Here is a 27,071-nt window from a genome sequence, read left to right as displayed (position 1 = left end):
CTCCAAATGTGGCCAACTGTCTCAACACCATTTTTTTTTTTTTTAGAACAGAGACTCCTGCTGATAAGAAGTGGCATCTCTATCATATATTTACCTACATACAGCGACCTGTCTCTGGGCTCTATACTGTTCTTCTGATGTATTTAGCCATTTCTATGTAAGTACTCTACAGTACTCACCAGTATGTTATAAAATGTTTTTAGAAGTCTTTTTTCTTCTATAACGTTTCCACTATTGTACATCTTATCTTCCAAATGCATCCTACTTTTTGGATTTGCACTGGAATTGTAATAATGCGGGGGCAGGAATTGATGTATAATATTGGGCTTTCCTTTTCTAGGTTCATGGCATGCCTCCCCTTTTCCAGGTCTTTTATATCTTTTAGTAAAACTTTGCAGTTTCTTCACAAACGTCTTTCACACTTCACGTTAGGTGTAATCCTACTTTATAATCATTGTTTATTGGTTATTGTAAATGGGGATTTAAAAAAATTGGTTATTAGTGTGAATGGAAGTTAGTGATTTTTGTATGTTCCAGCCATCTGACTGAGCTTCCAAGAGCTGGTTGGTAGATTCATCTGGGCTTTCCCTATAGATGGTCAAATTGGCTGAAAATGTTTTACCCCTTCTATTCCACTAGCGATGCCTAAATTCTTAGCATGGGTAGTGGGCCTCCTTAGTTTGTTCTGATTTTAATTCTTTTAATATCTCACCATGAAGTAAGATGTATCACAATGGGATTGTATCCGATAACTTCAAATAACTTTGGGACATTTACTTTGCCTAGAGGTTTTTACTTTTCCTTGAGGTTTTCTCATGAATGTGGGCTGAAATTTATCCTATGCAAATTTATCAAACAGCATCTATTAAGTTAATCATGTTTTTTTCTTCTTTTACTTTGCTAATATAGTTAGTAGCATGGGTTTTTCTAATCACTCATTTTGTTTCTGGTATACTTTAAAAATTGTATAGTATTATATTTACTATAATATTTCATGTAGTTTATGACCTGGGTTTTAAGTATTACACTTGCATTGCTTATCAACTATTAACAAACCAATCTATTAAAACCATCGTGATTATTCTAATGCATAAAGTATAACCTTAACAAACAAGCCAGTCAGAGGTCCACATTATTCTCGTACATGTTTTTGGAGAAGTGGGGACGGGCAGTGGTAGCATCGTTTAGGACTCACTTAGATCGGGCCTGTGTTTGCCATGGAAGTTGTCAGATAACCTTAAGCAGGACAAACCCCTCTTGGCTTCAAACTGAAAATCTAGAAAATGGGTCATTGAGAGGATAAATGTTACCATGCTGGGAACGGTGTCAACTACTGTATAAACGTTGGAAATTATTAAATGACACGTCAGGTAATTTTATATTTAACTGCAATTATGAATGAAGGTACAATATAAACACATGAAGATCTCCAAAGCCATGTAAAACCCGAAGGCATTAAAATTTATTAAATGATGCAATAACAACAGAATTCTTTATTTACAATAGCATTATTTAACATCAAATAAGCAAATAGCATCAGCAAAGCAATATTAACTTGCATAAATGTATTTAAAATTTCTCTGAATATATCTACCTTTTGCATAAACTGCTCACACTAGAAATACAAACATCAATGCAGGTGAACAAAGTGATGTTCGGAGTCAACTCCATTTTGAAAATAAATCACAACCTGAAACACTGTAAGCTTTCTCCTGAAGAACCATAGTTAATATATTGCTTAATTTTACCCTTGTATAATCTTTTCATATACACACATCTCAGATGCAACTTCATGAGGAACTGTACAAATAAAACCCACAAATGGAATAAGAAAAAAAAAAAAAAAAAAGACAGTTAAATGTTTGAAGAAATGTATCATCATCACCATCCGACAACATAAAGGTTCGGTGATGATGCACTTATTCAAAAAATTGTACACAGTTCACTATACAAATATAATACATCGGACAGCTATGTAGGAATATACAAGACTTAAAAACAGATCTAAGGCATTATGCTAGATTTTAGCATTTTGAGGTTCTTGCACATAGCTTTTACCTGTAGTAAGAAACTTAAAAGATTTCATTTTAGTCTATAAAGAAACACCAGGGAGAAAATTCTAATTGAAATCGAAGCCACTACAGTAATTTTCTTTTGTGCAGAGAATGCTTTGCTCTTAGGCAGCATACTACCATACAAATACTAGAAAATTTTAAATTCACACCAACAATTAATGGCTTAAGTTGCATTTCAAAATTGATTGTGTATCTTTGGGTTCTGCAAGGGGATCTGTGCCACCCATTTCATGTGTTAAGCCCATAGGAACTCCGTTTTTAAACGCATTAAAAACTGCATTATATAAACTGCAAAAACATTGCTTTCAATTGTTACAGGCCGTAAGAGATACACGTGGGAGGGGGCATTTTCATCTTTGAGTTCAACGAATTCATTGCAGGAAAACAGCTCACTTCACTTTTTCAACTTACCACATCACATGAACACGTAGATGAGTTTCACAACCAAGTTAATGTATGTATACTTTTCACATTATGTGTTTTTCACATTTAGTTATATAAGTAAAACACTGATTATTTGTTCTATTAAACGAAAACCAAGTACTCAGTCTAACAAGTTTATTGTATACAGCATGAGAAATACTGATCATGGAGGGATTGATTTGGCTTTTGCTTCTATCACGATCAATGTGATCAGAGGATTCCTTCACTGACTGACTTTTCTTCTCTTAATTAGATGTAAAATCCACGACCTGATCTGCGCCGTAAGAGAACAGATCATCTCTTTTCCTTCAAAACGGTAATGATCATGAATTATTCCAAATTACCAGTATCCCAGGTTTGCAGATTTGTCTGAACTGGGACTGACAGTAGAACACGGTGGGCGGAGGAATAAACAAGAACAGGTACACAGGTATTTTTGGACAGTGTTCTAGTGAAAAGGGACTTAGAACTCAAAACAAACAAATCCAGCTTAAACTCCATTTCTCTTCCGTGCTGTGTGAAGTTAAAGTCATTCTAATTCACGCGTTTCTAGAGATCGACTTGGAACTGGTCACGTTACACCGTGTATGACATAAGCCTTGTGGTGCCAGTGAGGACACGGAGTTCAGGGCCAACATCTGCCCGTGTTTTCCTGTCACAGTTGGGCGACCCAATGGTTCGGTTGAGAAAAGCAGAGCCTGCCTTCCAGGAGGGACATGTGAACTGGTGGCCCCCAAGAGGTGCTGTTCCTCGGCCACCTCCCTGCAGCGAGACCCCCTCAAGTGGAAAAAAGTAGCGAAATGCAAAGTTTCCGAAAATTTCTTTAGTATGGAACCACGCTTTCAGACTGTCTACTTACCGTTCATCTTTGGGCTATATCTCTTTCCATACGTCCATAATCTGTACATATAGAGAGAGATATACGTATAAATAGGGGTAGTTTGTATATTTTTCACCCTGCCACAAATAAGGAATCAAATTTCAAGGAAAAACCTCTCTTGTTCCTAAAAAGCCTGGCTAATGAGATATAAAATGCTTTGCTTTTTTAGACATCGAAAAGACATCATTCTGAAATTTAGGTAAGAAAGTATGTGTATTAGGGGTTGGGGAGAAATTGCTCAAAAAAGGTCACCAGTTTCTTGGTATTACAGTTGTCTGAAACTGATGCCAATTAAGAAAAGATTGTTCCCCTACCAGAGTGGGCAAGAAAAACAACCAGAAAAGTGGCCTGCTTAGTAACACGTAGTCTTCCTAAGGTTCATTAAGAAAGAATATAAACATATAAAAATCAAGAATCGGTTTCTATAGCGGCTGCATATCATATAGGTTAGATAAATGACTTATGAGCAGAATCACAAGGTTTAGAAAATAAAAAGTCTTAAGTCTACAAATCAGGTCTAATCGAGGCCGTGACAGCCTTTACAAAACACCTTTAGGAGACATTGCTATGAAGATATCTAATTTTAATACTGAAGTACCTCATTTTGGAGTCAGTTCCACAATATGTATACCTCACAAAAATTATACAATTAAAACACTTAAGTTCTCAACTTAAATTATTGCTCGTTTACATATAAATTGGATTTTATGTACCTTACAAAACTTCGGCTTAGTCAGCACTGCTAAAAAACAAAATAAAAAACACATGGTGGAGGTGAACTCTGTCGTGATGTCTGCTGTCAATTTTAAGCACACTATTATTTTCTCCTGTTTGGTGGACCAGTGTTGCTGGGGAAGAGAATGAATATGCTTTCAAAGCAGGTGTCCAAAGTCTGATGGGTATCAAGTCCTAACTTTGCTCCTCTCCTTGCCAGTGAATGCATGTTTCTGAAATGTAAGAGTTAGCAACTGTTAAGTGGCTGGCAAAACACGTAAGGAAATACTAAAGGGCTTACCTGGTTTCTGTTGCTTTTATTTAAAAAAAAAAAAAAAAAAAGCATGAGAGTGGGGAGAGCTGGGGAAGGCAGAGGGGAGGGGAAGAGGCAGGGTCAGATGCAAGAGGAGGTGCTGATTCAGGCTGTCGGATCGATCTAAGCGAATTTGGAAATGAAAACTATTTCTTCTTGAGTCATGATTTGGGTGAACTAGTTTGGTTTGAATCAGAAAAAAAAAAAAAAAAAGAGGAAAAAGTACTTGTTACTGTTAACAGCCCTCCCACAGGCTCCTTTTTATCTGTTCAGTAACTGGAAACGCTTTCCGACATGGTCTTGAGAGCTTTCTACAAAGATACAACTACGATTTCTTGGTCTTCACTTCTTGGATGTCTCTGTACATAGTAGGGTGCGGTCCATGGTGTCTCCCCTGCTTTTATCCCAAATGTAGGCTTAGCTTAAAACATCTGTAGTTTGATTTTTTTTTTAAAAAAAAATTCTTTTCTTTCCCCCAGAAGAAATCTTACTCTTTTGGACTGGACTGGTTAGCCAGGGAAAACAAAGCAAGAAACCAGTGTCTGGAACCAGACAGGAACAGAACAAGAGCATATGGGTGTTTTCCTTAAATACATACATTTAGATACATTCAATCTGACACGGGTATGAAGTCTGCCTGTCAACATTTACTTTGCAGGAGAGATCTAAGTTGCACTAAGGTGAATGCAGTGAACAGACTGACAGCTGTCCGGACACGGGCTGCAGAACGTCTGTCAACACAAGAGGCAGCTCCTCCTGCGGCAGCCGAGGGGACTCTACCGGGGCAGCGGGGCCCAGGCCCGTCTGCCCATCTTGCTCTGGCGGGACTGGATGGCAGGTCGGTTGGGTGGAAACAAATAGACGCAGCTCTCCAGGCTGGTAAGCATCTTGAGCAAGTGAGCCCAGTCAGCTGAAGAAAGAAGCAACCAGCTACCTTCAGTGTCAGCAGTATTTCTGTAGGAAAACAAAGAGAGAGTGGTGTAATAGCGTGGAATTTTTGGTAAGATCATCATGAGGCCCATCACAAAAACATCAGACCGCTTGGCCGGCTTAAATAATGCCGATCACAAAGGCTGCATCCGGATGAGCTACGCTGGATTTTGATGCAGATGAGCAGATGGCATTGATCCTAACTGAACACAGAGAGTGGTTCCCACAGCCGGCGGATCCTGCACGCTACTCCGAAGGGCACAGACTGCAACGGATTTCCCATCCCTCCTTCTGAGTGATTGCTGCTCTCTCACCAGTGACACCCGCCTCCGCAACAGAGGTACCTGTGAGATACCCAGCTGCTGAACTGCCTGCTGTTCGACAGCGTCCGATCCAGAAGGGGTCACTATTTTCTTCATGTCTCCTCAAATCATCCAGTACAAACCCACGTCCTATAAACCGTCCCCTCGTGACTCTCCCTTACTGCCACACTCCCACGGAGGACCACAGGCTTCTCCCCGGCTTCTGCAGGCTCAATAAACTGGGGTTTTTGTCGTCATCACCGTCATCGTCATTATCATCAACTCGAAGCTGATTTGAGTTAGTGTTCAATTTCCAAAACACTAGGAAATAGAAGTAATTACAGCTGTGCTTTCTTTCTACAAGTGTCACGTGGCTGAGCAGTAAACTCAGTTTTAATACACTGAAATGCATGTGTAGTAACAGTATGGTAAGTCCTTATAAAAGGAAGAATCTTTTGGTTAGATAAAATAACTGCCCTTCTCGAGGTTTTGGTAAATCCATGGTTGTATATTCTAGCTCTGCTTAAAGCAAGATGATACAATTTTAATCTCCATTCCAGGATAAATGGAACACCGATTCCATGTATAATGGATCACAGCGGTTTCTAGTTCAAATAGAACCTGATCACCAATAAAAGTTCTGAGAAGAGCTCTTTGCTTCACAGCAGCAGCAGCAGCAGGGTATGTTACAGAGGCAGGACGAATATGATGGAAGCCTCTCCGTGTGCACACTGGCAGCACGGTGACAAATGCAGAGTGATTTCCGGCTGTTGTTCGTGAATTAGGAGGGATACACTGCGCATATTACTCTCTAAACTGTAGAGTCTAAAGGAAACCACCAGAGTGTCTGTGACAGACTGTCCTCTGGCTTTAACGTTCAGCATGAACAAAGCACAGATGGAGGAGCCAGATTCAAGGGGGGCCGGAAGAAAGCAGGAAGTGAGAGGGGTATAAAGGGCCCGGGCTAGACGGTAACAGAGAGACTTCTCACCACGGATCCGAAAGGCATTTGGATGGAGAGAACACCCTATGTTTACCGAAAGTTGCCTTTTGTGACCCTAATGCTCACCGTTCCGATTCAGGTTTCTCAGGCCTCCCCCCACCCCAGGTACCCCGACGCGCGTGAACATCTGGTTCCGCCGGCCGCCTGCCTGCGTCTCTCCTCTGCCCTGTGCTGCGCCAGTCGAGACAGCCTGGGAGGTCTGGGCCCCTCTGTGCTGCTGCTCGGGGTGGTCCCCCTCTTGGCCTCCGATAGATTCCACCACTGCTAGCCGTGTGACCTGGGGTAAGTGCCCAGTCCTCAGAGATTCAGTCTCCCTGCCTAAACATGCGGGGGAGGCCTAAATATCTACCATGGGCCCGCACGGTCCGTGGTGCATCAGAGGCCAAAAGGTGCGTTCCCTCCCCTCACTCAGGGGGCTTCCTCCGTGCTGAGATGAGGCCCCCCGTGCCCGAGGGAGGACTCAGTTACTAAGTACGCAGCTGAGTCTTTACTGTCTGTCCCAGAGTACGTTTAAGTATCGTTTCCTTCCCTTTAGGACCTATAGAGAGAGAAAGGGATGGCCCCAATGAATGAAGTAATATGTTCCTTTTTGGCCTGCATTTCCAGTGCTACCTGCATAGACCCTTGAAGAAGTCTCACAAGAGCCCTGGGCTGCCTTGGGAGAGGTGGGTGGTATATGGTGCAGGGCCGACGGCAGCCAGGGGTCGGCCCGCCGGGGTTCACCTCCTGTGTTGCAGGACCTCGGGCGAGTCAGCAAACTCTCAGAGCAGTGGATCTGCCAGGCGCTGGGCTGCGGTTTCAGTGAGCTGCTCCAAATAAAGCTCTAAGCAGAGACTCAGGCCTGCGCCGAACGCTCAATACAGGTGGGTGGCTTCTGCACCAGACCGTGGGCCACCCGAGTGCTCCGCTTTACAGAAGGCGAGTCTTTCCTTCGTGGAGGTAACGTGGTGGCAGAAGAAGGCACCTAATACTAAGGCCGCTCACTTTCCGGGGCTCTCGGAAGACAGGAGCGCAAGGCTGGGCTGCCGGCTCGGCCGGGCAGTGCTTCCCGGGGCCTCGCCGCGCGCCCCGGCCGTGCACGGTTACCCGGCAGTGGGGGGAGGGAGGCCCGGTCTCCTCGCGGGGGATCCGCGGAGCGAAATGCGAGCCTGGCCGCCTACACGCGCTTCTTCCGCCCAGAGAGACACCAAGCGCTCGGAGGCTAAGCTCCGGCACTTCTGGGTTAGAACGGGCTGTCCTGTGGGAGCCTAGTTGGCGCTGATGCCATCGTTCCTCTGGGAGGTGCCGCCCGGGTTTCAAGGCCCTGCGTCTGCGCACGGGCCGCCCCTGTGTGCAGGGCCGCAGCGGAGGGCAGGGCAGGCCCGGCGGCAGGGGAGACGCCGGTGCCCCGCGGCCTTCCAGCCTCCATCGATGGCACATTTAGAGTCTAGACCCTTGGTCAGTATGCAATACACTCCATTTTCTGTTAGACCGACTACATCCATTCGTTAACCCGTTCAGATGACGTGCGCATCTGGGTTCGTACACAAAACATCCAAGGGACTCCCTCCGCCCCGCCCCGCCCCGCCCCGCCAAGCCTCAGCGCCACACCGTGACCGTGGTTCTTCAAACGAGACAAGCCACACACTGTGTCGTTAAAATCTGGATCAAATTTATGCTATTACTTTTTGAACTTGAATGCTAATAATACTAACAAAATGATCCAAGATCCACTGTTGTGTAGGAAATTCCACATCATCCCTACCTTTTTCTCCACTGAGAGAGGACTTCCGCTTTAGAAGAGAATTACCTGCTGCTCAGGACTGTATCTGCCCCACCTTCAGAGGGCCCCGTTCACCTGTGCCAGGTCGCTCAGAGCCCTCCCGGTCCCTCTGGCACACCTGCTGCCAGGCTCCCAACTCAGGTGGCTTCTAAGCACTGATCGTTCTACTGTTTCAAGATTTGGCTGAACACGGTAATATCACTCTTCCTCGAACAAGTGTTTAAGGTAATAGGCAAATAATATATATAAGATGGTGGCCTAACTAAAATGAAATATAGAAAAACACTTAGAGTAAACTTAGACTTAATTAAGGGAGAGAGAGCAATGATAAGTTAGCTCCTCTTCATCCTTCTGAAAAGGCAGACATTATGATTCAGAAAAAGCAAAACTGAATCAGTTTGCCCTCACACGATTAATTCCTTGCTACTTGATTTTCTGCTTGGCTATAATAATTTCACTCCAGGGCAGAATTAGTGTTCTTAATTCACACACCACCGTCAGCTCAGTTGAAATGAGCTTAGAGAAAAAATTATTCACACAAAAACCACTGTTATGTCCGATAAAATTAGAAGACATTTAAAAAAAAAATCACAAGTATTACACAACTCTCTTCAATCTGCTGGCGGACACCATATCTATGCCCATTTTAGTCTACAGAACGTCACATTCACTTTACTACTGCATTCACGGCGGCTTACTTCTCTGCTGTCTCTTACCCGTGGTGCATCTCCCTCCTGCTTAATCATATCCATTCCAGGCAGCTGGCTTGGGAAAAGGCTGCCTCCTCTGAGAGCAGGATCATTAACCTGAGGGCGGCAGGACAGCACAGGGGCTTTATTCAGTGAGACATCCAGAAGCGTATGGGAAATAACCACCCACTAACCTGCTTCTTTGTTTCTAGGAGTAGAATTATGGGGAGAAAGGACTACATAAAAACGGCCACTTCCCTTATCTATTCTTCCATGCATACGTTCTGGGGGGAGTGTGAAGGGACATGAAAATAAATCCTTATAATACACTCGCTGCCTTCACAATTAAATTTTTTTTTTTGTATTCTGTAGAGAAATCCAACAGAGATGGTAATATTAGAAACATTCTTATGCCTTAACGTGTTCACATTTTTGAGTGCAAATTAGATCAGTGATTCCTGATGTCTGTTACTTTAGGCAAGTTATTGATTAGCAAGAGCAGGTGTGAATACCCCAAACGGGGCAGGATCTTGTGAATCTTTTCTAAGTGAACTATTCCTTGGCATCTGTACATTTCTTTTACAAATTACACTTTCCCTAGAAAGCAAGGCAGGAACTGCTGGTGGTCCACTCTGGTAGAAAATTCAGCATCCACACTATATTTTCTCCATTGGAAAGATGAAAGTCTATTTTTCTTTAATTTATGTTTAATTTATACAAATAAGCATTTAGCCACCAGGGAAGTACAATCAATTCAACCAGAGAAGTGCAAATTATTATCTCACGCATGCATAAAGCCTTCTTAAATTGCAAAGTGCTTATATTTTCTCATGCATCACTTTGCATTTTTATTAATCTTCTTTTTACAGAATAAAACACTGAGGCATTGTAAAATTTAGTAAATTTTCACATAAATTGTCCTTTACCAACATCAGGATTCAGTAGACCTAATTAAACTTTCAATCTTTCACCATTCTCACAACCATGATCTAATGGAAATTTATGGTGCTGTCAATGACACTTGGTTAATTTGTTTAAACTTTCCATGCCTCAATTTCTCCAAATTTGAAACAAGATTCAGGGTCCTTGCCCCATTAACACTTTGCCTGAACTAGTGAGGTGGTAGAATGCCCAGCATTTTGTGCCCTTTAAAAATAAGGTCTTTAATACAGTTTAAAAATTATTAACCAATATCTTTACCCATCATAGATTTCTGAATCCCAGGCTGGCTACCTACGTATCAAGTGCTTTGAGTCTCTTTGCCACCAAGTGAAGCTGGCATGTACTTAGGGATGGCAGAATCATTTCAGTATTATTCAACACAAAACAGAAGTATTAAAAAAAAAATACACACCAAAAAAAAAAAAAAAAAAAAATCATGGTATCCACATCCCAGAGATGATGAAGAGTAGTTTTTGGATACCCTGTGTCAGTCTCCCTGCACACGTGAACTATCATTTAAAGCTAACTGGATGGCAGGTAGTTTGGCCTTTGCTTTTCATCTGGTTTTATGTTTAGAAAAAAATCAGTTCTTAAAAATCCAAAAATAAAACTATTAAAAAAAAATACCTTTCACCACTCCATTTTTCGAGATTCATTTTAGATATCGCTAAATCCCTCAAATGAGAGAAAAATTCAGAAGACAAGAAAGTTAAGAAATATTTTAAAAGATCTTTGAGCAGTCAGGGATCCTTTCATGTTCATTTCATCATTATCAAGTATTTCTGTTAATCACACCAACACAAGTGATGGTGAGGTGAAAAAAATACTCTTCAAAATAAATATGGGAGTTGATGGCAGATGTTAAGCACATGGAAAGACACATTTAATGCAAAAATAGACAAGAAGTTGCAATCAGAAGCCCGCGGGGGGGCTTCTCCTTGGGGTGCTCACCTGCTCGGGACCCATGGAGGACAGCCCTGACGTAGGCACGGAGGTCACTGAGGTCATGCTGATCTGTCCGGTCATCTGGTTCATGTTGCTCATGCCACCTGTGTTGGTCGCCATGGATACATTGATGTTCATATTGTTATTGTACATGCTGGTGTTTGCCTGCTGTCCGAAGTGTGGAGGGGACTGCTGCGAAAACATGCTAGAAACACAGTGAAAGATGAAAATGTTAGAGCCCTCGGGCAAACAGGCAGGCAGTTTTGAGCACTGGTTTCTCAGGTGTTTCCTTCAGAATGAATAAATCTAGGCTGAGAGAATCCGGGTGGGACACCAGGAGGTGGTGAGGTCAGAAACAGCGGGGGAAGAAGCCCTTGGCGAAGCTGCAGGGGCCACGGTCTGCGCTCTGTCCTTTTCCCCACATTACCGTGAAGGTCTGGAAGGACACGTCCCACTGTCATGTCTGTACCAGACACGGCTTCTGTTTGCTGTTATTACCTGTACTGATGGAGGGTGGCTTCTAGGCCACTGCCTCCCATAGCGGTTTCTATCATCCATTGGTGGCGCTGCTACCTTCTTAGGGGAGTTCCTTTTACTCCCAAGGAAAAAAACATTAAGCTAAGGTTTGGTAAATTCTGGTAACTTATGCCCTAGGAAAAGTAGACTGGCTTACTCAGCAGTTTACTTGGTATTGCTTGCTTGAGCAAAGAAGAAAAATCCAGAAGAGAGACAGGTGGGCTATGGAAAGATTCCCTGGTGATCATTTCTATCAAAAAGACACAGACCAAAAAAAAAAAAAAAAAAAAAGACACAGACACGCGGCGTACCTGTTTGCGCCCATGCTCCCCTGCGCCCACCCGTTCATGTCCGAGGAGGCCTGGTAGGCCGGGTTCGCCTGGGACTGCTGCAGCATGGGGCTCTGCGTGTGCGCCAGCCGGGGCGACATCAGAGGGCTTTGGGGCGCGGTGGCCCCAGCAAAGCCTGGATCAGGCTGCTGACTTATTCCTTAAAAAACAAAACAGAAATCCAAAGGAGATGGTTAGTTTTATCGCTGAGACGGGGGACAGAAGAGAACGTGCAAATCAAATACACAAAGAAAATTACTATCAAATACCTGATCATGTGCTGGTAAATTATATACATTTAAAAAAGATTCCAAGATGGAATAAAATGCATGAAGAAAAACTCTCCATACCTTGGTTCTCTATAGTAATTAGAGGGGTGCCTAGGAACGATATTAACCATCATGACTAGAGGTAGAGAGAGATACTATTCTTTCCCCATATCCCTTGCAAATCAAGAATGAGTCAAATGTGTATATTTCTCTTTGACCGGAAACAGTCTTTCAATGTTTATATATCACTACAACTGGATTAACTTGGATTAAGGTTTAGCTATATATAAAAAGCCAACACACTTGAATAATTTTTTATTAAATTAACCCAAGTTATTCTATGATGAGATAGATGCGTTTTTAAAAATAAGTGACTGTGGGAATTGAATTCCGTGGCGGTCCAGTGGTTAGGACTCCACACTTTCACTGCCGAGGGCCTGGGTTCGATCCCTGGTTGGGGAACTGGGATCTCACAAGCTGTGCGACATGGCCAAAAAATAAAAAAATTTTAGAAAGTAACTGCATTCATGATTAGCTTGTTGTGTATTTATAAAGGGCTCTACCATACTTTTGCGCTACACAAGATTAGCAAGAATAAGAAAAACAAATTCCATGTAAGCTTCTTGTTCAGTGCAGAGGCAAAAGGAGAGAAAGAACTTTTAGCAGGCTTTCCTAAATCATCAAAAAGGAAAGAGAGGAAGAGTTGGGAAACAAAGGAGGCGGCTTCTTAGAAAATTTCAGGGATGACATTGAGGTAAGCCCATTTTTGCCTAGAAGATGTGTTAAACATGCATATTTAATTAATGCTTTAATGAGCCACAGAAGAAAAGCTTAAGATCACACAGGAAAATGCTGCACATTATCTTTGTTTCTTTAAAGAAATAGGAGATGTGAGGCTAAGCACCACAAAGACTTGGTACTTGTTTCCAGAGAACTCTGGCAGAAGATGGGGAAAGTCATTTTGAATATTAACCTTGATGTCAGCCCTTACTTTTATCAATGATTCAACTATTAATCGAACATGACATGCACACAAATATTAATGTTATGACATTGCACGCTTGTCTCTTAAGACTGACATTAAACAACAAATCAATACGAAGAAAATTAAGAGGTCGTCCGCTGTGGTTTCTGTGCAGCGCTTCTCAAGAATGATCGATTCATTAAAGATCTGGTATAATATTGAGAGCCTTTATTTTTCAAAAGCTGTAGAAAGTCTGTAAAATACTTACAATGATATACGTCTTTCAACATTTTGTATCTATCTATTGTTTTTAGACTCAGAGGTTTTCAAGTAAAAGCATATGCACATGCACCTGTGTTTACAGACACTGACGTAAGTGCAGACATTCACACGCACTCACACGCATGACCGGCAGAGGCACTCTACGCACGCACACCTACGCCGGTCATTCTTAAAGAAAGACCTGCACTCAGAGCAAAGATGGCACCCGAGCTGAGAGACTGGAAGGTACCGTGCTGGACCTGGGGACTCCTGACGGGCCCCAGTGGTCCTCCCAGGTTTCCCAGCATCCCCCGGTTAGCCAGGTTCATCTGGGAGCCACGCAAAGAGCTGCGAGAGAGGAGCTGTGACCCAGGACTGGGGTACACTGGGGAGAAAGGACTGGTGAAAGGCGGCGGCGGTGTAAGTCCCGTACCGTAGTTCGGAGGGAAGGGAAACTGCTGCGCATTTGCCTGGGGGACCCGGGGGCTGCTCATAGTGGCCGGCACACCGCTAGGGGCCACCACGCTGGGCGCCATGTTCAGCCCCTGTCCTCTCATCATCAGAGTTCGCTGCTGAACTTGCTGTTGCTGATGCATTTGTCTCTGTCGAAGATGCTGGTTCAGGATTTCCCTCTGTCTCTGGGCCAGCATCTGTGCGTTAATAGGTGCCTGGAGCGGGGGGCAAAACACGGAGGAAGACATTGGGGGTGGAGACAGATCGAAAAACAACCCGTATGTTAGAAATAGGATAACAAAGGGTACTGTCTCGTGAGAAATTATTTGGCAAACAGAAGAGAACAGTTTAGAGCTGACCAACTGGTGGTTGAGAATGTGAGCTTCTGAATTCTGTAGAGGTGATGATTCTGAAACCTTGCAGTGACTGACATGCGTTAGGTTTGATGTCAGTATCAAGTAACTTGAGACTCACTGTGAGAGGACACAGGTAACGAAGGGAGCCCACAGGAACCCCAGTCCTGTCTGTAACAGGACTCTGCAGAAACCCTGAGGACGGCAGTTTAGAGTCTCATTAAGGGACATTCAAGTCTAAAGGGAAACCAAGTCACTGTGCCAAAAGGTGGCTTTGAAGCACTTCAGAAAAGGCTGGACGGAGGCAGGCGCGTAGGGAGGCCAGGACGGGAGGGGCACCCGTGCTTGCTGTCAGTTAAGTGGCACCAGGCTGGCTACGGGTCCTGGCAGTATACAGTCAACCTCATTATTCATGGATTCTGCACTGGTGAGCTTGCCTACCTGGCTAACATTTACTGGTCACCCCAGAACCAATACTCACGGCACTGTCGTGATTTATGGACACGTGCAGAGCAGCAAAAAATGTGAGAAGCCCAACGTGCCCATTCCCACCTGAGGCTGAGACCAGGCGGCACTGCTTCTTGTTTCAGCCCTCGCACTGCGCACAAGTGTCCTTTGTGTGGACTATTTAGTTCCACGTTTTTCACATTGTCGTGCTTTTTGTTGGTGACTCTGCTGTTTAAAATGGCTCCTTAGAAGTGCTGAAGTGCTGCCTAGTGTCCTAAGTAAGCACAGGGGGCTGCGACGTGCCTTATGGGGAAAATCTGGGAGTTAGATGAGCTTCATGCAGTCACGAGGTACAGTGCTGCTGGCTGTGAGTTCAACGTTAATGAATCAACAATATATATTAAACAAGGTGTCTTCAAACAGACACACACGTTGATTCATGAAAATGTGACCAAGAGGCTCAAAGGAAACGAACCCTTTATTTCTCCTAGGAGCAACGGTTCAATATTCGCTAATTCAGTGTTTGCAGTAACTTTACAGAACACAACCAGTGTGAATAACGATAATTGACTGTACCTGGCAATAAACATGGCAGTGATGAGGGAACCACAAAAGCGACAGACCAGACAAGATAAGCGAATGACACGACATCCATCGTGTGGATCTGGATTTATGTATATGGCCTTCTGAGTTACTTTATGTGGGATATCAAGGGGGAAGAGATGACAAGAGAAGTTAAGCGGATCCAGTAAAAGCTGACGGCTGGTCTGCGCCTTACCTGTGTGGGTACTCCAGGCCTCAGAGTCAGGTTCACGTTTGAAACATTGCTGATTTGATTCATGAGTGGCTGGCGATTCTAAATGCATACACACGGCAGTCAATATCAGAATACATTCTATTTCAAATCACCTTCCTCAAGAAATTGCCCCTCTCCCCGCCAACCCGACATCTGCTTGCTGCTGGACATTGAAACCACATGGTTTGTACCTGGATTCCCTTGTAAAGCTAGTTATCATTGAGTTTTCCCATTGCTTATAGCTGAGAAGTTATTTTGGACAGTTTGGAAAACACGCTGTTTGCAAGGGGGCAAGGGAGTAGAATGATCAGAAAAGGAGGCCGAGAGGAAGATTAGGAAAAAAGCAGAGGGAAAAAAAGGAGAGGCGATTTAAGAGCCCACAACATGATTATTTACTACATGAGAGAAGTCTGTCCAGGCTTGTTTCAGTGAGAACACACTTTCTTCAGCTAAACAGGTATTCCAGAAGGCAGCACCCTCTGCCACCACTCCACTAAGAGTGATGATTCTGGCCACAAGATAGGACGAATGGCAGGAGCTACGGTTGTCCTGGGAGCTCCCTTTGGGCCAGAAACTGTGCCGGGCCCCACAGACACACACATACTGCCCGAGACTGTACAGCAACCCCACTGTACAGATGTAAACACTGAGGCTCACAGAGCTCAAGGTTAGCCCCTCAGTAAATAATAGAGCTAGGAAACCAAAGAGCTGCTCTAGGCTGGACTGGAGTTAGTGGAGGAGAGAGAAAGAAGGGAAGGAGGTGAAGCAGAAAGGAGTATGGAAGTTGTAAGGTAACGTGGCAACGTTTTCACCCTCTTGGAAAGGACAGAAGGAGCTTTAAGGCCTCCAAAAGGACCCCCCGGGCTCACGTCCACCTTCCCTGTGTACCCCCCCCCCGCCCCGCCCCCACGCCGCCCCCCGATTTTCCAGGCGCGGCCAGGAACGCACCTGCTGTGCTTGGAGGCGATGCTGCAGTTGAAGCCTCAGCTGGTTGGGCTGGCTCTGCACCAGGCCCGTGGGCCTGAGGCCGGGTCTGGGCTGCATGCGGAGCGTGGCGTAGCTCGGCCGCTGCCCCACGGTGTGGAAGCTTGGATCCTGCATGGGAGTGTAGCTGCCTTGGGCCATCTGCGCCTGAGGTGCATACTGCTGCGGGAACACGGGGGCCTTCTGCTCCAGCATGATGTTGGAATCCTGACTTGGGAACTGCTCTGGATCCACCGCTTGGCTCTGAAGAGAAAGCCCCCGGGTAACAAACAGTTAAATAAAACCACTGAGAACCGCAGGGTGAACAGACACTGCCCTGTATTTGAGGCTTCTGCTATTGTACTCACTACACAAAGGGACTTCTACCTTGACTCCACTTGTCTTCCTAGAAAATGCCTCTGTTCCAGAGATCCAGTTACTTGAGGTAAGAAGCAGGGGTCAGGCTTGACTCCCAGCAGCACTTCTTCCGAGGGCAGGGAGAGATGGGCTGTGACTACGGAATGCCTCCTACTCATGCCGCCAGCTGGAAGAATGCCAATGTCCCCTAGCCGCCTCGAGGGGCTTGTTTTTCTTTGCCGGCTTGTGGGATCTTAGTTCCCCAAGCAGGGGTTAAACCCGGGCCCCGGCAGGAAAGTGCAGAGTCCTAACCACTGGACCGCCAGGGAATTCCCACGTGTTAAGTGTTCTGATTTGATTAGTCACACCTGTATTAATCACTTTAACTAGACAGCTGCCTTGGTACCTGGCTGGGATCAGCAGTGTTGGGGTGCCCACCACTATTCCCATTTTGCAGATAACAAAACTGAGACTTGTAGATGTGCAGCAAATTGCAACAAGCCTGTCTGGCTAGTGAGGAGTGGGTTCCAGTAGAGTCTGTGATGTAGGACCTGAGCTGCTCACCAGTGTGAAACACCACCTGTATCTGACTGCTTTCTGGGGTGGTCAGAATTCCCTACACACCCCACATTCTGCCACCATCTTATTTCCTACTAGCCGTATTTAACATGTTCGTTATCCTTGACTTCTTAGGGCTACCCTATCTGGGTCAGAAGGAGGCGGGTGCAGAAAATCCAGAACTTCTCCAAGGGGCACACCTTCGAGGTAGGCGGCCCTACGTGACTCTGTGTAGAGCAGGAAGGTGCACCTGGTTCATTCTCCTCTTCCTTCTGCTACAAACCTCCCAACAGACAGGAGGGAAGGACGCAACAGCAAAATCATCTCTCAGGTGTGCTTTAGCCTAGTAACAGCCTAAGCTTTCCTCAAGCCAGTCTACCCACGTGAGAGCAGGCTTGGAGCCACCCAGAATCCTGGGCTTAGGTCACGTGGACCCGTGAGAACGGGGTCCATTCCCCTGCCCGTAGTAGTTTTAAAAATGTGGATGGAGCCCGCTTGGGGGAAACCATTCACTGTTGAATTACTGCTCTAACTACATGCACAAAACTATCTCAGATCTTTAAATATTTGCCCATCTTTAACAGAGAGAAAGTTTAATATCCATTTTTAAAGAAAACACACAACTCTGATGAGTGCAAATAAAGTCCACGTGTATTCTACAGTTCCCGACTCCACCTAATAATCATTATTTCTATAATTCAGTTTAATATGATATAAGGATGAGGGATTTGATGAGACAAAACAGAAACAACACAAATAAATGAAAAAAAAAAAAGAGAGACTGAAGATATTAAATGATGAAATGATACCACTTTTGATAAAAACAATGCTCCGAGTCACTCAGCAACCCCAAGAATCACATCTTTAAATGTCACTTAGACAAAACTCAGGGATAACAATAGTGAAGGCTAAATTCTCACCAGCACTAAAGGCAAAGCAAACCAGCCACACAGGAAATACTTCAACTCCATTTTCCTCTCTTATTTCAGGTTATATCATGTAACCTCAAGTCATTTCTTTCCATTCTGCTCTGTTCTCAGTATGAACTATCAAGTCTTAACTCCCACTTATGTCTGCTGAACGTGGGGATTATGACAGGGCTGTTCTGAATGCTTCAGAGAGGTCTCCAATGGCTCTGCATCTCCCTTCCCACAGACCCTCACGATACGTCCTACGTCCACGAAGCAGAGCGAACCCTGGAAGGCATTGCTTAGCAATAAGAAATAAAGACGATTCATGCTGAGAAAAGAGGAAGACAGCAGTGAGACTGATCGTTTTTTCCAGGTGACTCTTTCTATAGGAAACCAGGATGCCTGCTTCACACAAACTGGGCTGCGTAGCCAGATTCAGAAAAGTCCTAAGTTATTTCATGAGACTATGTTAGGTTACTTATTATATTGTTGCTATAAAGCACTCTTGATGTAGTTAGTGACTTTATGTCACCAACTAATCACCAGGAGGGGGAAGCCCACTAAGACTGGCTAACGTCTTTACATTCCCATCGATATTAAATAGCCCCCGTATGACTGTGGCTAAATCCACACAGAGGGCAAAATGATGAATGAACTGCAGCTACCTTTAAAATGACTTCCGCTGGGACTTCCCTGGTGGCGCAGTGGTTAAGAGTCCGCCTGCCAATGCAGGGGACACGGGTTCGAGCCCTGGTCCGGGAAGATCCCATATGCCGCGGAGCAACTAAGCCTGTGTGCCACAGCTACTGAGCCCGTGCTCTAGAGCCCACGAGCCACAACTACTGAGCCCGTGAGCCACAACTACTGAAGCCCGTGCGCCTAGAGCCCGTGCTCCACAACAAGAGAAGCCACCGCAATGAGAAGCCTGTGCGCCACAATGAAGAGTAGCCCCCGCTCGCCACAACTAGAGAAAGCCCGCGCGCAGCAACAAAGACCCAACACAGCCAAAAAAAAAAAAAAAAAAGACTTCTGCTAACTTACTTGCAACATATTCTTTTAGCACAAGTAGCTTCCTATCACGAGCCCACAAATGTTAAGATGAAGAGTGACTGAGGATACTAGTTTTTATTTAATTATTTTTTATTTTTCATCTTTATTGGAGTATAATTGCTTTACAATGGTGTATTAGTTTCTGCTTTATAACAAAGTGAATCAGCTATATGCATATGTATATCCCCATATCCCCTCCCTCTTGCGTCTCCCTCACACCCTCCCTATCCCACCCCCCTAGGTGGTCACAAAGCACCGAGCTGATCTCCCTGTGCTATGCGGCTGCTTCCCACTAGCTATCTATTTTACATTTGGTAGTGTATATATGTCCATGCCACTCTCTCACTTCGTCCCAGCTTCCCCTTCCCCCTCCCCGTGTCCTCGAGTCCATTCTCTACATCTGCGTCTTTATTCCTGTCCTGCCCCTAGGTTTGTTAGAACCATTTTAAGGATACTGGCTTTTAGATGGAAGGTTCTGGATTGCTGGGGCAGCAATGTTCTGTTCTTGGCTTCTCTGCCCCCTGCATGTTCCTCCCTGTCAGTAGATGAGCTGGACTTGAGTTTCTGCCTTTCAGCTCAATTGACCCAAAGTACAGGTCAAACTCAGTCTCAGTATTTTCCATTCTTGATGTGGGAGTAACAAGGAGCGGGGGAGACAGAAAACAGAGCTTGCTTGTTTAGAGGTAAGAAAGCATTCTAAAAAGCAGACTGCAGATTATCTGCCGACAAAAGAGAACAGATACCTCCGTGCCCACGCAAGTGCTCGGTCCCCACCAGCTTTGCTCTGTGCCCACCTGGCTGACCAGCTCGGGTATCCCCAGAGCTCTGTCGATCTCCTCCAGGCCATCGAAGTTCCGCAAGGCCAAGTACAGCTGGTCCAGGAGAGCGCCTTCATCACTTGGAGACTCCGCTGCAGGATGTGGACACAGCATGTCATCTGGAGAGTTGCCGAACGGCTGCCTGTAAAGAGACAAACTTCATCTCAGGCCCATGGAAAAGCTAGTTGATTAGAGAACATTTTTTTTTTCCCTTAAAGACAAAAGTAGTAAAATACTATAGCAGCCAGACACAAACAACAACCCTAAATAATAGATATACTTCATTCAGTGCCTAACAGAGATAAGCCGGACACACATATAGGCATCGGATTTGTAAGCTTTGTTTTTATTGCCCCCGCTCTAAAGCTGCCAACGCTGAGGCTTGGAGAGCTTGTCAGACCCTGTGGTGGAGATCACACAGGCAGACACTGCAAAGCTGGGATTCAACACCGACCTAGGTGACCACTATGTTCCCACAAATCCACGCTGGCTCTTCAAGCGTATATGTATTTACTTTGTACTGAAGTAGTCAAAGGAGTTTCCTGAATTTTAGCAAAAAAGACCAGTTGATTGCACAGTCTCATTTCTCATGAGGTTCTGATGACCCATCTGAGGGACACTATGAGCATAAAAGCTCCATTAATGTTTTTGAACTCAGCTGCCATTAGACTGCACTTGGCTGGACTAATAGGACATTTCTCTGTCATGTGTAAGTGGGACTTGTAAACATTTATTAAAATCCTCAAGAAGCGTGGTTGTTAGACTTCCTGAGTTAGTCAAGAAAAGTAGACCAGGAACATGCAAATTATGTTTGTTATTATATAAGGTGATTGGTGATAAAACCGTAACACTGCACTCCAAATTCTATGGTATATAAAACTCCTATAATTTAAATTAACTGACAAACTTGGGGAGTTTTAAAAAAGAGCTTCTGAGTTACTATAATACCAAAAGGGGAAATGATACTCTAATTTGTACTCTTAAAGTTACTCTATGTTTTGGAGAAAATAAAGTTTACAGGTAAGTTCCCTCATTCTTAAGCAATGATAGATTCACCTAGGGATGAATGACCTATCTAGCCGGTTTCATATGCTTTGTGCCACTTTGGCCTAGAATCCTGAAATGCTGAGGATTAAAGCCAAGAGTCAGTTTCAAACAGTTCTAACCCGGTGCACTGGAAACACTCTATCCTCTCCATTTAGCCCTAGTCACTTGTGAAGAAAATCGCCCACTTAAGTGTGCCCTCAACGACACTGCTCGCCCGCGGTCCGCGGCTCCGAGCCCACATCCCACGGCCTGCGAGGCATTGTGAGGGGCACCATCTTGGGCCCAGCGTGTGCGCTACGCTGCCCACCTCGCTCCACCCAAGCGTTCCCGTCACTAGGGCGCTCGCCAGCGCTGGCAGAGGCCCGTGGTCCTGGCCGGGGCTCTCTCTGCACCTGCCCCTTCTCCCACCATGGCCTCAGTTCCCAGGAAGATGTCGGGCACTGGAATGGTTCCCCCATTGCCCTTCGTGCTTCCACACTCTCCCAGAGTCAACTTTTTAAAAAATTTATTATTTATTATTTATTTATTATTTTTATTTTTGGCTGTGTTGGGTCTTCGTTTCTGTGTGAGGGCTTTCTCCAGTTGCGGCGAGTGGGGGCCACTCTTCATCGCGGTGCGCGGGCCTCTCACTATCGCGGCCTCTCTTGTTGCGGAGCAGAGGCTCCAGCCAGAGTCAACTTTTTAAACACAACTGTGACCAGATCACTGTACGCTCAGGGGGTGGGAGGAAGGAGCAGACATAGGAAAGTGGCAACAAGGAGGAGGAGAACCACAGATCTGCATGTCACGGAAGCAAAGAGAGGAGGGAATTCCCCAAAGAGCAATGACCCACGTTTAGATGCGGTAAATTTCATGAACAAAGGAGCTCAAGTCAGCCAAGAGTGGATGCTGTCTATTTACCAAATTCTCTTAGGCCTGAGACCTCATTCCCTAAAGATGCTAGTTAATATTCTCTTCCTCTAGCTTTATTTCACAATTTTCGACTTCTGTTTCTTCAGAAGCTTTTATTCCCACACGACCACAACCCCCATCCCAGATCTCTCTGCTGATGACCGGCTAATGTGAAATCGACTCCCTTTTAACCCGAGCGAGGCTGCACGGGCTCCACCGCAAGGCAGGCCGCCCCGTTTGCACCTGCCTGCAACCCAGCGTCAGGAGGAAGAGGAGACTCCGTCTGGTACTCTGGAAGACAGCTCCACCCCAGGGAAGACACATCCAAAGGCTTAAAGAAAAAGAACTACCGATGCTCATTTGCATCTAAACGATTTCCCACATAATAAAATAACCCATTTTTGTTACATGCCTTTTCTTTTTTTAATTAAAAACATTAAACCAATGCTTGGCCCAGATTCCCACTTTGGTCAAGGCCCTCTTCAACTCGAGCTGGGACCTTCAAGACACTTTCCGGCTTACAGTCTCTCTCTGATTCTCCCGATACGATGCTGTCAGGTTCCTTCTCCCATTACTGAGCTGACTCGCAATGTCTAAGGCCCTGGGACAGGGTGCTGGTGGTGGTGGAATTCAAGGACACACACACTTTGGTAAAGCCTAACCTTTCCCAACGTAATGCCCACGACTTCCCTGTGGGTCCCAGCCACGCTGGGCAACTGGCCTTTTTCCAGAAGATGCCGCATACCCATCATAATGCCAAGACTTCCCGTTCCACGTTTCCCACCCTCTACTCCAGCTGCAATCCTACCTTCCCATCCGGGCTCGGCATGTCTCCTTCACAGCCACTCCGGACCACTCCCACTCTCCTCTCAACTCTAGTACCACTCACTGCACTATGCTGACTTGATGTTGGCATTTATTTAGAAACCTCCACCCTAGCCGGTGCCCAGTGAGGCCATCTTCAATCTCTTTGTTGGACCAGTACTTGAACTGCATAGGTCCGGCAAGTTGGTGAAAATAAAAGGTTCTTGATCTAGCCAGGTTACCATACCTTATACTCAGAAAAATACATTTTTATACTCAGAAAAATACACTGCGTTGTGGCTTAGTATTACAAATTTGGGCATACCACGAGTTACATCACTTCCCTTAGAAACATCATAATACACTTGGCTTACAGAAAAAAATACTGACCCAGACTTCCAATCCCAACTTTATAAATGGCTGCCAACATAATGAAGAAATTATTTTCCTACATTCTGGGCAATTACAAATATAGTTACAATCTAGACGGCAGCTGACAAATATAATAACATTAAGTCAAGGATAAAATTCAGAGGAATAAAGGGAAGAACACACAGAGGTCCAAGTTGGCAAAATGGTAAGTAATGAACTAGCAGAAGGTAGTTAATCCATCATCAATAAAAACCTTATTTCTTGAAATCTACACTTTCATTTATTTATAGACTAGTAGGACATTAAAGATGGTGATAAGAAGGGGAATAAGATCAATTCTGAGCTCTTGTTTGAGAAATCATACCATACTCTCACTTTTCATGTGTGTTTTCAAAATTCTGCAAAAAAGTAGCAGCTGCTACATGATGAGAAATAGTCAACCAAAGAACCTTTACTCTTAGACACATTACAAACAAGAGAAAACCAAATTACTCAGATTTTGAACTTAATGTGAAAGGAAGTCTTTCATGAAAGGCAGCTACTGTTCACTTTTATAAATCCAATAGAAATCATCAAAAAATCATCCATAAATTTGGGGCTGTATTTTAAGCGTCTCTTTTACATACCAAATGAATAAAGGAAAAAAAACCACAATGAAAGTACAGAAAATGGAAATTCAGCTATAAATAAATGAGTATGTGAATATGTTAGAGATTAAAGGGCTAAACTACTGTCTTTCTGAAATGTGTATATAAACTAGTGCTGGGTTCATAAAACATTTAAAAACCTATTCCTAAATAGGTAGGCAGTAAAAATATAAAATATTAATGGTGATACTTATAAAGGGGATTTTAAAAAAGGCACTGCTTTTCTTTTATTTCAAAAGAGAGACGTGGTTAGAACATTTGTTATCCATCATTTCTGGATTTCTATGACAATAAGACTACCATAAAGTTGGTTATAAATTTCTTCCAACCTGAATTATTTAAAATAAAAGAAGAGGGGTAAGTGGCTGGAAAAATGGAAATAAATAACTTTAAAAGTGGTGGAAATGTTTTGTTTTGTCCACAGCGCTCTTCTACAAAGAAAACTGACAGCAACAAGAGAACAGGGCAGGGCGAGTCACAGAAACGCCCCCAGCAAACTGAACCAGCTGACTCTGTAGCTGGCCTCAGTGTGTACTCTGGAATTCTTCCGTTTTATTATTATTTGGTTTTTGGCTGCTCTGCCGCGCCGCCGTGTGGCTTTCGGGATCTCAGTCCCCGGACCAGGGATGGAGCCCGCGCCCCTGCGGTGGAAGCGCGGAGCCCCAGCTGCGGGACAGCCGGGGAGGTCCTCATTTTTGCTTTAACAGAACCCTTCCTCTGCTTGGGCAACAGTGAAAATCCTAACGTTGGGCCCAGTTTTCCCTAGAAACTAATCTTAGACATTTCATCCAAAACCAACTCTCAGGTGCTGGATTTAATTATTCGACTACCTTTTTACTACGTGCATGTTTCCATGGAAATGGGTGTGTTTTTTAACATATCCAATAAACATATTTAGAAAACGCGCAATACTCACTGACACCATGAAATCAGACTCAAAGAGCTGGAAGGACCCCGAGAAAGCACCACCTCCAAGAATGATCACGGCGCTTATTTACGCGATGCTCTGTCCCCAAGAATAGTACTCAGTGATGGAGGCCACACGCCGCCCTTGGCAGCGAGTCAGTAAGAGCCACACTGACTGACCGCGGTTCTCGTCTGTTCTTCCACGCAGAGTGCGTCAGAGGAGCAGCGGTGCTGGCATCACCTGGGGCTTGTTAGGAACGCAGACTCCTGGGCTCCACCCAGACCTGCCTTTCAATGAGATCCCAAAGATGGTTCATAGGCACAGCGGGGTTGGAAGACACTAGTTTCCCCCGCTAAGAGAATGGAATACAGCTGGCGAGTACCCACTCTTCCTTATCTCCCTAAAACAGTTATTAAGCAATTGCCCTAATCATCTTTTCTTTCAGTGAATAACTAGTTCCCAACTTTTTCACACACATCCAGTATTGCTGGGCTCATATTCATCTTCTGCTATTTTGATTTTTTAAAACTTCACTGAAGCCTCTGAATCCTTTATCACTCTCTTAAGATATACAAAGGGGTGACTGAGCAGAGCCCAGTGACAGGATGCGTCCCACATTAACTACGTACTTCAATCCATCTCTGAAGGGATCCCCCTCTAAAGATGAAGACTGTTCTATCTCCAGTTGGCGTTGGTATTAGGAGACCTGCACATCCCACACCGGTGCAACAGTTTGCCAGCTAAATTAAAAAAAACTGCTGGTACCAGGAAAGATTCAGCACATTCTCTGCACTGGAAACCTTTGTACCAAAGACAGTTATGACTATCTCAAGACTCTGGCTGGTGATGTTCATGTTGTGAGAGGAGACTTCGATGAGAATCTGAATTATCCAGAACAGAAAGTTGTAACTGTTGGGCAGTTCAAAATTGGTTTGATCCATGGACATCAAGTTATTCCATGGGGAGATATGGCCAGCTTAGCCCTGTTGCAGAGGCAGTTTGATATGGATATCCTTATTTCAGGACACACACATAAATTTGAAGCATTTGAGCATGAAAATAAATTCTACATTAATCCAGGTTCTGCCACTGGAGCATATAATGCCTTGGAAACGAACATTATTCTTTCATTTGTGTTGATGGATATCCAGGCTTCTACAGTTGTCGCTTACGTGTATCAGCTAATTGGAGACGATGTGAAAGTAGAACAAATCGAATACAAAAAATCTTAAAGTGAGGCGTGTCCTGATGATTTTTCTGTTGGGCTTTTTGTTTTTTTTTTCTTCATTCCCCTGTTCAACTCAAGTAATTAAATGTTTAAAAGCCACAAAATTGTATCACTTTTATAATATTTTGCAGTAAAATATAATCTCGTCTTCTGTTAATATAATGTTCTAAGCTTCTTGTAAACTATAAGATTATATTTAGTTTAAGTATATGATTTCTATGAAAAAATGTCCACCACACAGTAAATGGTCACATGTTAAGAAAGATTTATCCTTGTAAATATCTTCATAGTTGATATTTGGAACTTTATTACCAAAGTAGTGCATGAGGAGAAAGAATCTAGATTTTCTTGTATACATTCTTCTCTTCTCCAGTAATAAACAGTTACTTTTCATTTATTAAAAAAAAAAAAAAAAAAGATATAGAAAGGAAAATGGGCACCACACCACAGTTCTGAGCTATGCAAAAGCATTTTATCCCAGGGTAATAAGAGTCACTATGAAATCTGTATTTTTTTTTTTAAACAAGGAGCTCTGGAAATATTCTACCCTTATAAAATTTCAGAAACCCTGCTTTCATCATTTGTGAATTTGATAAAAAGTATTTCATAATTTTAGACTAGAATAATCCCCAAAGGACAAAACGATCAGTCTGGAAGGTCCTCACTGAGCCTCCAACCCGAACCTTCTACATGTGAGCCTCAAGGCCGAATTCCTCCAGTTTGTTTTCTAACATGGTTACTGCCCAGAAAACATCGCCTGCATCATTTAAGCGCCCACACTGACTCCTGCTTAGGCTCCTAACTATCTCTCTGCCTCGGGGCTCTTCGCCCACCCAAATGGCCAAGCAGCACCATCACCCAGGCCTCAAGGTCGCCTGTGCAACGTCTGCTTCCAGTGCTTTGCTTAAAAACCATGGGATTATGCATACAACATGACTGTGATACTGCCTTTGCAGGGAATAAGGGAACAAGAACCATCTTTGAGCTAAAACTTGAGCAACACCTAAGCCCCCAGCAACAGGTGTGTTTTATCCTTGAGAGCTGGGGCACACCGGGCCACAGCCAAGTGAAAGAGCTGAGCGGAGAGTGCTGGACCGCACGGAGGAGAGTGGTGAGCGGGGACCCTCACCTCCAGCAGAGAACAATGCAAAT

The 27,071-nt window shown here is 44.3% G+C and overlaps 2 protein-coding genes across 10 annotated transcripts in view; one reads left to right on the top strand and one right to left on the bottom strand.

Moving 5' to 3' along the window:
• Positions 1 to 1,440: 1,440 nt before the first annotated feature.
• Positions 1,441 to 27,071, bottom strand: part of NCOA2 (nuclear receptor coactivator 2) — a 275,210-nt gene continuing 249,579 nt past the window's right edge. For 6 of the 9 annotated variants that reach the window (XM_036829934.1, XM_036829930.1, XM_036829931.1 and 3 more), the window contains 8 exons: positions 20,000 to 20,165; positions 16,315 to 16,593; positions 15,349 to 15,426; positions 13,751 to 13,985; positions 11,806 to 11,983; positions 10,985 to 11,183; positions 9,119 to 9,208; positions 4,862 to 5,359 (listed from right to left, as the gene is read on the bottom strand). In XM_036829934.1, the coding sequence (XP_036685829.1) occupies positions 5,348 to 5,359; positions 9,119 to 9,208; positions 10,985 to 11,183; positions 11,806 to 11,983; positions 13,751 to 13,985; positions 15,349 to 15,426; positions 16,315 to 16,593; positions 20,000 to 20,165 (1,237 nt within the window). In that variant the 3' untranslated portion in view covers positions 4,862 to 5,347. Of the gene's footprint in view, positions 4,326 to 4,861; positions 5,360 to 9,118; positions 9,209 to 10,984; positions 11,184 to 11,805; positions 11,984 to 13,750; positions 13,986 to 15,348; positions 15,427 to 16,314; positions 16,594 to 19,999; positions 20,166 to 27,071 lie in introns of those variants that run through there. The other 3 variants (XR_005016991.1, XM_036829936.1, XM_036829935.1) reach the window with 3 other exon arrangements.
• On the top strand, positions 21,909 to 25,978 carry LOC118883764 (vacuolar protein sorting-associated protein 29-like). Its single transcript, XM_036830909.1, is given in 3 exon segments — positions 21,909 to 21,913; positions 25,361 to 25,439; positions 25,441 to 25,978. Coding segments are annotated over 3 exon segments (567 nt in total). The 3' UTR covers positions 25,924 to 25,978.

The sequence above is a fragment of the Balaenoptera musculus genome, chromosome 17, assembly GCF_009873245.2.
Source record: "Balaenoptera musculus isolate JJ_BM4_2016_0621 chromosome 17, mBalMus1.pri.v3, whole genome shotgun sequence".
Taxonomy (NCBI): Eukaryota; Metazoa; Chordata; class Mammalia; order Artiodactyla; family Balaenopteridae; genus Balaenoptera; species Balaenoptera musculus.
This window is presented reverse-complemented; position numbering and strand designations above follow the sequence as displayed.